We start from the raw sequence: 12,696 nt of genomic DNA, 5'->3' as shown, positions 1-12,696 counted from the left end.
TACAAATTAGATTTCTGACTGTGGAGCCACATCTCTGCAAAATAAGCAACTGACTGCTCCATCTTTCTAGTCTGGCAGCTTCATAACAATTTAACACAGAGAAGCACATTAACTTGTAAGAATCTGCTCCGAATAAAAAGATTGTATTTCAGGCAGCCAGTTTTTTAATCCAAAGTTACTGAACACACAGTCAGTGATTAACTGCCCTCTAGATACAGAGGACAAACTGTTAGGAAAGATGGCTTAGACTATGCAAAGCTTTTTGTTTGCCTTTTTTGCCTAATTTTTTTTGTTTCAAACGACTTTAGCCCAGGCTGAACCCAAGATGTGCCTATGTGATACAGCTTGCTCAACATTTGACACAATTGATTTAGCTGTTAATCATTTGTCCACGACAAAAAAAAACCAAAAACCACTTACAGGAAAGACCTCTCCATACATGGGACCTTTGCTGGCTGGAAAATGCAGTACACATCCAAAGTTCAATAGCAGCAAAAGAGAAGCTAAGATTATAAGCACAGGTCATCCTCAAGATTTAGCTGCAAACCATGACAGTGATCCTGGTGTGTGAAGATCTCAAGGAAACTTGCTCCTGTTTGCTGCTTGTCTCTGTTTTCCTGCCTCTCACCACACACATCTTAGTGGTGAACATGCCTGGTCTTGAATTGGCAGAAAGAAGTTAGATTAAAACAGGAGGAGGGACCCAAATTCCCACATGTTGACAAACTTTTCAGAGAGAATTGAAAAGCAAAATAGAGTTTTCCACATAATTTATAATCTGGTTTAATTAGAGGTGGGCCTAACACATAAAATTTATGACAAGAACCACAGTTCATTTTCTGTTTCCTTGCAGTCTGAGGCCGAGTGGCTCCATGGATCAATGAGAATGTTGCCTTCTTTGTGTCCTCTTTCTCCAGTCTTGTTACTTCTTTGTCGCTGACTGTAATAGCCACAGCTGGCTGCTGAGCTGTTTTTAAGTCCCAAAGCACTTAGCACTAACAACACTGTAAGTCACTGAACGTGGGTTTCATCACAGTTGAAAATAAAGCCTCACAAAGTGTCCACCACGAACACCCAAGCTTTCAAGCACAACGCATCCTTTGCAGAGTTCATAACACCAACGTAAGTTTGTGACCCCTTGCTCCCTGTAAATAAAACCTATACAGTCTCACCACTTTTTTTTTTTTTTTTTTAAATGGCAGTTTCCTGTCCAAAGAAAAAACTATGAAACACATCAGAGATGAAAGGCCCTCCCTGGGAAGGTTAGAGTGGAGCCAGCAAGCAGCTGTTTATGGTACTGTTAGTGCGCTTTGCAAAAAGAGATTCTTTTTCTTCTTTGTTGAGACGATCTTTTCATTCCTTGCTTCATAACTTGTAATGCATTTCTTTCTGCAGAACACAACTGGCTCATTCAAAGGTAAGAGGAGGCTCACCCAAGATTTTAATGGTGAAGAACATAAGGTGGCAATTATACGGTAAAATTTACAAGTAAGAGGCCCTAAGGAATCTTTTCAGACGTTTACTACAACGGACTGTTGCATCACCACTTTTGTTATTAATACAATTATTTTCTGCTCGTGAGGCTAGTCTCTGAAAGGCCCTGGACATAAAAAACTCACCTTGTTGAGCTTAATCCTCTCTTCCTGGATTTTGATTCAATAAAAATAATGCCTTATAGTGATTTAGTCCAAATTTGACACAGGTTGACCTATTCTGAAAGCTCTGATTCTAAGGTCCTGTGCAGATGGTGAAACAGGGGCTGCAGTAATGAGTAGACAAAGAAAGAAAAAACCATCACGCCCCATCCCTTGTCTCTATCTCCTCTCCATGAGACCTCAAGATAATATACACACAAACTCATTTTCAAACCAGAAACTGCATTTTCTAAAGAAAAACACAAGGCGCTCATAATCTGAATATGTCAAATAGAACAAAATTTACAAAAAATGCAACATCTGACAGCATTGTAACTTCTGCTTATTTTTAATACAATTGACTTCTGACACTGAGAGCTCTTCTTAGACCTCTAATAACTATCTGTTAAAAAAGACAAAGATACCACAAAAGGTCTTTGCACAGCTAGTACCTGGCAATAATTCTTCATAATCCTTTATTTTCACAAATGTCTGAGGCTGAATAGACATTGATTTGCTGCCCGTTAACCTGGTTTTCTTTTAATCTATTGTGATTTCCTTTCTTTGCTGGTGAGAAGTATTTATAGAAGTGGTGCTGCGGGAGCTATGAAATGGGGTTGAAAAGCCAGCAAATAATATCAGATCTTAAAAGACCTTTTTTTTTAAAAAATACATTCTGTATCTGAAAGCCCCTTGAATGGGTAACATTTGAGGCTATTCTTCTTATTGAGATTTTTCAGGTGCTGATAAAACATTTTAGGGGTGATAGATGAGGCACAGGGCAAACACATCCATTGAGATAAGACTATTTAAAGCCCTAAAAACTAATAGCCAGAGAGTCATTTCAGTAATAGACCTGATATTTCCTGCCTCCAGTAGGATAATTTTAGAAAGAGACAGGCAGGGTTACAGGTAATCAGGAAATCGTATCAGGATATCTCCCCATATTCCTCACTGTCATGCTGAAATGTATAATTCAGTTTCCCCCCACTTTCAGACAGCAAGTAAAGAAGAAAAGAAATTCCCTTTTTCCTTCCCCATGCCAGCTCTCTGCTTTAGCTTTATTAAAAAAAAAAAAAAAAGAAAAGAAAGGTTTTTAATGGGGCTGATCCTAAAAATCAAATCAGTATGGGAAGGCCAACTTGAGGAAGACCTCATCACAAGAGAGATGACAGAAGTACTCTTGCAAACCATGACTTCTGCAGTAGTAACAACAGACCACAGCCAGGGACAGGGTCCCACTGATGTCACACACAGGAGCAGATCCAGAAGCCAGGAGTAGTGCATGCAGCAGTAAGGACAGTGACACCAACGGTGTTAGTATACATGCTTCTGAGGAGGATCCAGGCTCACACGTTCACTCAAACCCTCTGTTTTCTGGTTGCCAAATGTACTTTCACTTTGTTCATTCACCACTGTGTGCCTTCCATGTAGGTTTAGAGAGACAATTGTAGACAACAGATTCAAACCTCTGTAGAAAATAGTCAACGAATAACACCTTTCATTTCTTTGAAATTATATTCTTCCGACTGAGAACAGTATTTGCCAGAAAACTAATAAATATGAACCAGAAATGATAGGAGATATTTAGAAAGCAAAGAAAGTAAAAAGGAAACGATGCATGGAAATACATACCACAAACTAGAAAAAGGAAGAAAGAAGTTAGCTTATCTGTTGCAGCAACTGTCACTGTGTAATGATTTAAGCACATAAACATTGCCTTTAATCCAATGCAAGCAAGTTAAAATTGCATATTCCCAGTCTGTACAATCAATTGCTTTCCCAGAAGTCACTGACATGGAAGAGAGAGATCTGTCAGAGTCCTCACTTCTGTAAAAGTTGATTCTGCAAACTGCTAAATAAATTCTCATTACTGCAGGAGATCATCGTATTAATTAGCATTAGTGAAGTCAGGACCATTTCTTGAACTAGTCACATTTGAGTTGGATACTCTTATATACAATCTAGAGACTCCTACTGCACTTAAGTTACAGTAATATTACTTAATATATTACATTGACACAGCACAGAAAGAATCAGATTTTTTTCCCCTTCTGAACAATGCCAACGCGCATCCGGGTCCTTCCTACTTAGGAGATTCCTCACCATCACCATAACCTGCTCATTCTGAATTTTCAAATTGAGTCTGCATAGCAACTGTGCAGCATGAGCCAATTTTTCTGATTTTTCAACATAAACTAACTTCACTGTGCGAGTAGCAGATGAATACCAACAAGGCTAGATTTGGCCTATGTTATAAAAATGCATTTTAGTTTAAAACCATGCTTAGCTGTATCTTACTTCACTTTTAAGTTGACATTTCATAGCTTGTTGAAAACACAAGAGATCATGTTCCTCCTTTCCAAGGACATCTGAATACAGTCAACTACATACAAAGTCAAAATGACATTAATGCTAACATGTTTTCATCACAACAGAATGACCTTTATTCTTAGGTGGGATCCAAGTATTTCAACAATGTTCATTGACAAAGGCTAAGAATGTTTCAGCATGACCTACTGGACATTTCTGGCAGATGAGAAAGGGATGAGACATCAAGAAGAAGAAATACAATAAAACATATGTGCACACACCCACACCTCGCTCTCTTCCTGCATATAGACATGTACTTCTTAACCTCGAACTTCAACGTGTTGTATTTTTGCATTACTTGTTTGGCAAAGGAAGGTACTGGTCCTTATCTTGACTGAGAGATACAGTACTCGGTACCTCTGAATATCAAACAACGTTATTTTACATGGGGCATCAAGAGGTTTGCACCAGCAAAACACTTTCAGCCTACCCTACGCATTGCCCCAACCAGTAGAAAGGTCCCACTAAAATAGAAGGTGGTATCATTAATATGTTTTACTCTCAATTCTGTGCATACTACTGGAAAGTTTGGGGTTTTTTTACTTACTAAATTGTCATGTTTAAATGAACATTTTTAATTTAAAATCTTACTTGGAGAGGAAAATGTGAGCAAAATTAATTACAGCTACTCATGCCACAAAGGTACTCCAGCTTTGGTAGCACCACACAGTGTGGTCTGTCCCAGGAATGTGAGATTTTACAGGAGGTGACTAAATATCTACTGGTTTGGGATGCTCATCCTAAAACACCTGAAAAGAGGCCAAAAATGGGAAGGCAGCAATTAAAAGCAGCAGGTTAAGTATTTGCAAGATAAGCAACACTTAGGGTGTTTAAGATTAAGTATTCCCCAAACTGAGGCACTTTTTCATCTCCTTTCCCAGATATTTCCACCGTCAAAAATACTGGCCATAACAGACACCAATACTGCACCGTAAGAATGGCAGAATTATCACAGAATAGTAAAAGCTATGGAACAAACTTACTGAAATGACACCTTTTGAAAATGTTTTTATTCATAACAGTATTACATGGTGTGTTACAGAAATTAATGGAAAATTTCTAAAAATTTGTTGGGTTTTTTTGTCGTCGCTGAATGCATTATACATAAAGTTAAAAATAATGTGTCCGTATATGTTAACAAATGGTCAATATCTGAGGTAAAGTTAAAGTAGGTTTAGAAATGTACTGCAACAGTCATTTTATCTTTCTCATCTTTATTAAAAAAATATGTGTCAGAATGCAGAAATAAAAATGAATGAAAACCACGGAGTAAACATTTTTGCAAAGAAGGTGCCCAGTACGTTATTAGATGAAAGGTTTCATCAGACACTTGGATGACTACAATCTATCAAAATATCTTTTCATGACAGGTAAAGATCAAGAACCTACGGGGGGATGATAACACGATGGCTGGTGGGATTCCCTGGTTTTTAAATTTAAAGTGACGAATTTAGTGCTAGTGAAGGATGAGGGATTAAACAATTGCACAAGCTGGATATTTTAGCTATCTACAATACTGGTACAGTGCAGAGGCCTTCAAGTCCATCTCAACCATGACAAGGACGATCTAATCTTATGACAAGACAATTCAGATTTTTTTTTTTGTTTTTTTTATTTATGAGCGTTGGTAAAGGTAAGACAAAAGTTCACGGTGATGTTCCAGCTGTCTCTCACGGGACACTAAAATCTCAGCCTCACTCCCTCAGCACCTATTCGCAAATCATCTGCTTCCTACAAATATGATGTCAATGGATCCTCTGAGACATAAATCTCTTCTTTTTCTTTCAACGTTTTACCCCATAGCTGGAAATACACTGATGATACTAAACCTCAAATGTCTATGATGAACCAAAATTATCTTCATGGTTCCGTAAGCAGGACAAAACCCAAATGAGCCACTGAGGAAGAAAGTAGCACCACTGTGCAAATTAGGAAAATATTCTTAAAGAAATGTCCTTCAGAAAAGCTTTTACCTCTGCTTTTAATCCTGAAACGCCCAATCTGCCAAGTTCTAATTTATCTTCTCCGGTTAGAAAACTTGATCTTCCTTCTGATGGGAAAACAAGATTTGCTACAAAGCTCTTTGCACATGACTATGGAATAAGCATCAAATGACCATGAATGGGGATAAAAGTTCTCTTCTCTGCAGGTTCATCAGGTCTATTCACAGCTAATTTTTCATTCACATACATTCTGTAACGCACATTTCTCTAATTTCTCTAATTCAAAGACTGGAATCATGTGTGAGATTTGGTTGTACATATCAACAACTGCCACCCCAGTTATTCTGTCTTCTAAACCATTTTTAGCTTATAATAAAAGTAAAATATTTATAACTCCAGGCCTATTTTAATCATGACAAAAATGTAAATCCTAATGTGTCAATTTAAAAACAAAATCTGCACAATAACCCTAAAAACTGATTAATCATTTGATTTCTTTAAGCTTTATTCCTTTTACTATTTTTTTCCTTTTTCTTTTTTTTTTTCTTTTTTTCTTCTTTTTTTTTTTTTTTTTCTTTTTAGTGTTAAACCACTAAATTCAATATACTGTAACTGCATAGGAACATCAGGAAAACACATTTGACCTGTATAACAATTCTCTGTAGGGCAAAAATATATAGATTCTTTATGAAAATCATGTGCTAAACATATGAACCCAAACACTGCACTTTTGCTTCATAAATGTAAAAAAACGAAGTTTTAAATTCTTTTGTTCTGTGTGTAAACAGTTTGATGACTTCTATGCAGAGGTTCAAAGGAATGTCAATGAAATGTGATTTCTTGTAAGTGAAATATGTCCATGTGATAACGCTAGATCATAAAATCATGTGTTCCCATTAATTTCACTAGTCGCTGACAAGCTGACTGCTTTTGGCAAATGCACTTGAGCTTCAGCCCATTATCATAAGCATGTGAAAAAACGTATGTGATGTGAGAACCACAAATTGGGTTTGCCACACCTCCAAGCACTGCAACTTGCTACCTTCTCTACTGTGTAATGGCATTAGTAAAAGAATTTTCATAACATTTATATTTACAAAAAAACTGGCAATTTTCATTTGAACTCCTTAAAGCCATTTCTCCTTAAACATTTAAAGAGTTTAACAGTAAGATATTTTTCAAGTTATAAAATAAAAATCCCATTTGATTTTTCTGATGTACAAAAAGTGATAAAGATGAACAATTTGATTACAGAATCAGTTTGTTATTCCAAAATCCATGCCATCCTTGTCCCATTTGTAAAGTCTGCTTCATCCAAATTCCTAAACCAGAATCATACCAGTATTATTTGGCAAATGATTTTTTTTTTCATCAAAAATGGCACACAGAGAAGAAAACACTTGTCTGCATAGCGTTACAGCAGCAAGATACTGAAGAAATAAAAATATTCCTTTTCTGCACTTTGCTTAGAGTTTCCTAGGAAATACTGACTCTTTTGTCTTTCCTCAGTGGGACTCGATGTCCATTCTCTACCCACAACACGAGTATTCAAACAGAAAGCAGCATTCCTTCCTCATATGCGCTAGAACTTAAAGGTCCATTTGGCAACATTTTCAGTCAGGATGGATAAACAACCAAGTTTTATTCTGTGGTTTCAAGTTAGGAATCATTTCCGCAGGAGGTGTTTTGCTGTTAGATCTGTCACTCATACAAAACTACAGAATAAGAAATACAAAAAAAAAACATGACACTGCCAGTATTTTTTTTGTTGTTGTTGTTTAAATATGTCTACACAGGGAAAAAAAAAAAAATCAGGATCAGCCTGATGTAAATGATGATGAAAAACATGTCACCGTGACATAAAAAGTGCCGACTCGTGCCCAAAAGGCTGTTGAATGATAATGCCACTGCTACATACAGACTCTGCTTTTTGCGCAAAAGAATGTCTAATAATAAATCTCAGATGCTCATTATTTATATGTGGCATACAGAAGATAACAAATGTTTAAATGAAGACTGAGGAGTAAGATTTCCTAGTCTGGATACCCATGACTTGTGGGGATGGGGCTGGATTTGTATGATAAGCAGGGAGAGTTTTTATTTTGTGCTGCCACAGAAATCTGCCATTGGTTGCCAAAAAAAAATGTCAGGAACACTCGTAGAGCCAGTCCAGGAGGGCAGTCATCTCTCCTTGTCAGACAAAATCAATCAGAAAAAAGCATGAAAGCCAAAGGCTTGCCAGGTTGTTGGGTTTCGTTTGAGTCTTGGAGCACCACAAGCCTGTAACAATGCTATTTCTTAGGTCTGTTGATTTGGGCGTAGAGAGGTTCTGCTTCCTGGGGATAACAAAAATAAAATAAGTGGAGATGTCTCCAGACAGTTTTTAAAACATTTTTAGAACATCTGCTTGAGAACAGCAATACCTCATGAGTCAAAACCCAAAGGAAGTGTTTGTTTTCTGTGCTGCCTTGAGTGGTCATGGCACCCCAGTTGTATTGCGAAAAAAAAATGACATTATTTCAGAAAATTAATGCTTACTGTTAATTTTCTCTTCCAGTATTGGCCATGCACTGATCCTCAGGAGGTATTGCTGGGCACAGACATATGAAGAAATGAAATGATATTTATATGACTAGATGTTTTGAAGTTACAGGCCAGAAATGTAGCTGGCGTAAAACGTGATTACCAGGCTGAGACCTTCCCCACCGCCCCCCCCAGCAGGTCAACAGCAGAACACAGCTGTGGGTTTGACGCAACTCGTGGAGAAAAACCCTTGCAAACAGAAACTGCCCGCTGAAAGCTGAGCGAATGAAGCTGTGGGGGGATTTAAAACAGCAATCTGAGTTGCCTATGAAGAGTAAGGAAAGCCAGCTCTGTGCAGTTTGATTAGGAGCTTGTATCACCATTAGCACAAGCATTAAAGCTGGGAGGAAAGCATGTCCGTTTGCTAACACTGGCTCTTTTCTGGATGTGGGGGGAAAAAAAGCTGCCATGTTCTTCAGTGTTACTTCCCAGCTGACACCCTGTGCTTTCTTAGTACTATGTTCACCTTGGCTGCAGTGGGAAGCGAACCATCCATGGACCCTGGAATCCATTCTACTTCACTTCCAGAAACTAATTTATTAAACTAAGAATGACATCTAAAAAAAGAACGAGACAGGCAGAAAGGCTAATTAATGCCATACTGCATTAACTCTCCACAGCTTGATAAATATTCAAATACCATGCCACGACGTTGAATTTAACAAAGTTATAATCAACTCATGTTAGAGCAGCATCAGCAGAAGCTGACTTGGAGCAAAAATACCTCCAAAGGCTGGGAAATCACTGGGTGCTGCGGAGCACAGAGATGTCTGGCAGGGGATGGCACAGGATGTTAATCACTGCTTATAAAAATGATGCTGCTGCTGAGAAAACCAGCCCAAAGATGGATCTGTAGGGCTGTATTTACTCTGTGCCCAGGGTGCCCGGCCAGTGCTCCAGGCTGTGCCCCGTCCTAGTGCCCTGTCCCGCCTCACTGTGCATCTCGTGTTGAACGAGGAGCAACACAACAAACCCAAAATATAACTGTTTCCTCCATGGCAGAAAAAGTTCTCTTATTCCTTGAAATGACTAAATTTCTGGGGCTTGCAGGGACTATGCTTCCCTGCTGCCTACCTACACGAAGACCTGAGTATACTACAAGCATTACGAGAGAAATAGAGAAATCCTTTGGAATGATTAAATAAAGGTTGCTGAAATCATCCCCAGCAAGAAGCAAATATATTTTGTGACCTTGAAAAACCGAAGGTATTCAGAAGAGATGACTGAAAGTAAATAACTGCATTTCACATTCTGTGTGTTAAGTCTACCTATGCCAATTTTCATGTACCGCAGACATGAAGCTGGCAGAATGATCTATCACAGCTAGTTCAGAGAAAATCTGTACTAATTAATGTGGGAACCTGACACACACCAGGCCATTCTTCAGGCATTTGCTGAACCTGAGGTGATTGCAAAGGGAAGCGAAAAGGAAGGAGGAGAAGAAAAGGGGAGGGAGGGAGAACATCCCTTTGGAACAAAAGATGTCAGTTTTTCAAATGTCTTCAAGGAAAAAAAGAGCTTTTCAAAATGTCAAGCGTGCTTATTAGAGCTGTCCTCAAATATCTTTAAAGATATGCAGATGCACTTAAGTAACAGGTGTCCTAAGGTGTCACTGAACTTGACACCCGTAAGAAGAGGAGTCGTCCATCATCGGTCATCAGCACTTTCAACAACGCATGAGACAGCCTTTAGAATTAGAAATTTCTTTTATCCGTACCCAACATTTCTCTGAACATACACTTCATGTGGCAAAGGCCTGCATTTCTCACTGATTTCAATAATTTTTCTTCCAGTAGACCAGAGCGTTTTGAATGAAAACTGTCCTCTTACATCTTCCTTTTAGTTGGTTTCCCCCTTCAGATGCCTAAACGAGAAATTATTTGCTGTAATTGTGTGCAATTGTCTCAGCCAAAGTTTTTTGTCAATGACTGAGATTTGTTTTCTAGTATTACTTTGAGGTAATTCAAGAAATGCATCTTGCCTGCAGTCCAACATTGCAAGTGGTATCTGTAAAGTATTGAAAATGATACTCAAGAGAGCAAAAGAGAGCAGAAAGGGACAGAAAAGAGGCAAAAGGAGAGTGGAATGCTGTTGACTTCATGGATACCTTCTCTCACAGTGCCAGGCAGCAGAGATTTCACAAGCGTTATTTTGGAGGGTCTTGGAAGCAGAAATAAACCCTTTTTTATTTTTTTTTTTTTTTACATACTCCACGCAAAAGTCACAGGGAATGTCATTAAAAGGCAGGCGAGCCTAACTCTTCTCACAGCATCAGAATCATCTCACCAATGTTTTCTGCTTTCTACTTCTACCACTGTGTTCAGAACAGATCCAGTGGGAAGGAAATTAAAGAATGGGTCTTTGTAAGAAAAAAAAAAAAAAAAAGAGGAACAAAGAAAACAGCATACAAAGCTTCCAATTCACACAAGCGCCTTGAATCTTAAGGTGTTTTTCTTTCTACAGGATTGGCCCAGAAGCACTTCTGATGTGCTTTCATCAACCCACAGGGAGAAACCAAGATGACAACTGGCAGCACATTTTTTTTTTTGCTGCTAAATCCTACTTGAAGGCTTCTATCAACTTTGGGGATGTGCAATTTCTGGCAGATGTTTTAAAAGTAAATGTTTTCCTTTATGTTTGGAAGCTGCTATCAAAGTGGTGTCTAGCTATGTTTCCACATACTAACAGGGCTCTTTATGTTGAACAGTAGCTTTTAAATAATGAGATATGGCAGGAAGAAGATATGAATTCACAGGTCAGGTATCTGACCAAAGTGACAGGTTGCAGGAAGGGAACAAAAAGGTCTAAATATGCACGCTTTAAGTTAGACATCTAAATATTCAGGAAGCTACAAGTATGTTGTGTAAATGTTGAATTATGAAGTCTCTAAGAATTAACTGCAAAAACTGCCAAAGAGAAAATTTTCCCTACATATGCTAGATTTACATATTCCAGAGATACTTCATGCTTAAAATCAGTTTATTCTTCCCATTTTAAGGAACATTTTGCACAATAAACAAGACTGTAGCAAACAGTAAGTATTTCTGGTATAGTACACTACTGCATGAGGTAACAAGGTTGCTAATGGTTTTGAATAACATTATGTAAATACTAGAAGTAAATTTGCATCCAATTTAAAGATATTAACATCTGCTCCCCAGTAGAACTCATCACTGGAGAACATCACTTGAAAGATTCAGCATCTACTTGGGCTGGGGTGAGCGAGCTCACTCGCAAAACATAACACAGGACTTGGTTAGGAAAAAAATATTTTCACGCTGGCAGTCCTTTCATCATTGCGAGGCACCCTGCTGTGTGCAAAGCTCCAGGCAAGATGTACTGAATTGTAGAGGTGAGGCCCACATAGATTTCTTTGCCCTTTACAATAGATTCTCAGCACTGGTTTTACTCCTGGCTGACTGATCAGAAAGGGCAGGCTCAGATGGGAGAGTTTCATGAAGTAAGTGTGCTGAAGCGCCAGCCAAAATGAGAATCTTGTGCTGGGGATGCAAGTGAAGGGAACGGGAGTGCAATGAGTCTTCTCTATTTATTGCATGCTGACTCAATAAAATAGCACATAGTAAACTTGGCACGGGGGATTCAAATTCAGTATCTTTGGTGCTAAGACAGATAATTCCTGTTGGCCCATTAACAGCCAGTGGCTTATCTCTGGTTATTTTTATTACAGATAGCCTCTATTAGCAGCATAAATACAGCAGCCTTCTAGTTCAGGATTATAACAGGAGAGTGTCTCATTCTTACTATAAACCTACCTAGGAATATTTCCTAGTCTCAAATATCCAGTTTAATTATTAGCATTTTAAAAGTCTCTGTCATTTTAGTATGCTATACATCCATAAAATGAAAAAGCAATGAGAACTATTCAGAAAGATGAACCCTGCTCTATCTTGGTCCTGGTATAATAATGAACTGCAGCCGAGAAACACATCTATTATTTCTGGTCCCCTTTCCTCACAAAACAGTAGACACACAATTATACTTTCTGTCTACACATGTGTCAATTCTCTTTCGTAACTTTGAAACCTGATGGCCAATTTGAAGCAAATTGTTCAGAAGTCTCCAAGACACTAAATTATCGCAAGTGCCTTTTTAAAACCAGTTGTGCATTAGACAGGGAACTTTTAAATGACCTCATTACAGAG

The 12,696-nt window shown here is 38.2% G+C and overlaps 1 protein-coding gene across 8 annotated transcripts in view; it reads right to left on the bottom strand.

Annotated features, from left to right (window-relative positions):
* Positions 1-4,246: 4,246 nt before the first annotated feature.
* The window catches only part of DAB1 (DAB adaptor protein 1), a 474,659-nt gene continuing 466,209 nt past the window's right edge, over positions 4,247-12,696 (bottom strand). For 7 of the 8 annotated variants that reach the window (XM_074906113.1, XM_074906114.1, XM_074906116.1 and 4 more), the window contains one exon: positions 4,247-8,286. In XM_074906113.1, the coding sequence (XP_074762214.1) occupies positions 8,242-8,286 (45 nt within the window). In that variant the 3' untranslated portion in view covers positions 4,247-8,241. The remainder of the gene's footprint in view (positions 8,287-12,696) is intronic. The other variant, XM_074906115.1, reaches the window with a different exon arrangement.

Source organism: Athene noctua, chromosome 5 (assembly GCF_965140245.1).
Source record: "Athene noctua chromosome 5, bAthNoc1.hap1.1, whole genome shotgun sequence".
NCBI classification, from domain to species: domain Eukaryota; kingdom Metazoa; phylum Chordata; class Aves; order Strigiformes; family Strigidae; genus Athene; species Athene noctua.
Note: the sequence above shows the minus strand (reverse complement) of the source record. Positions and strands in the feature narration are given on the sequence as shown.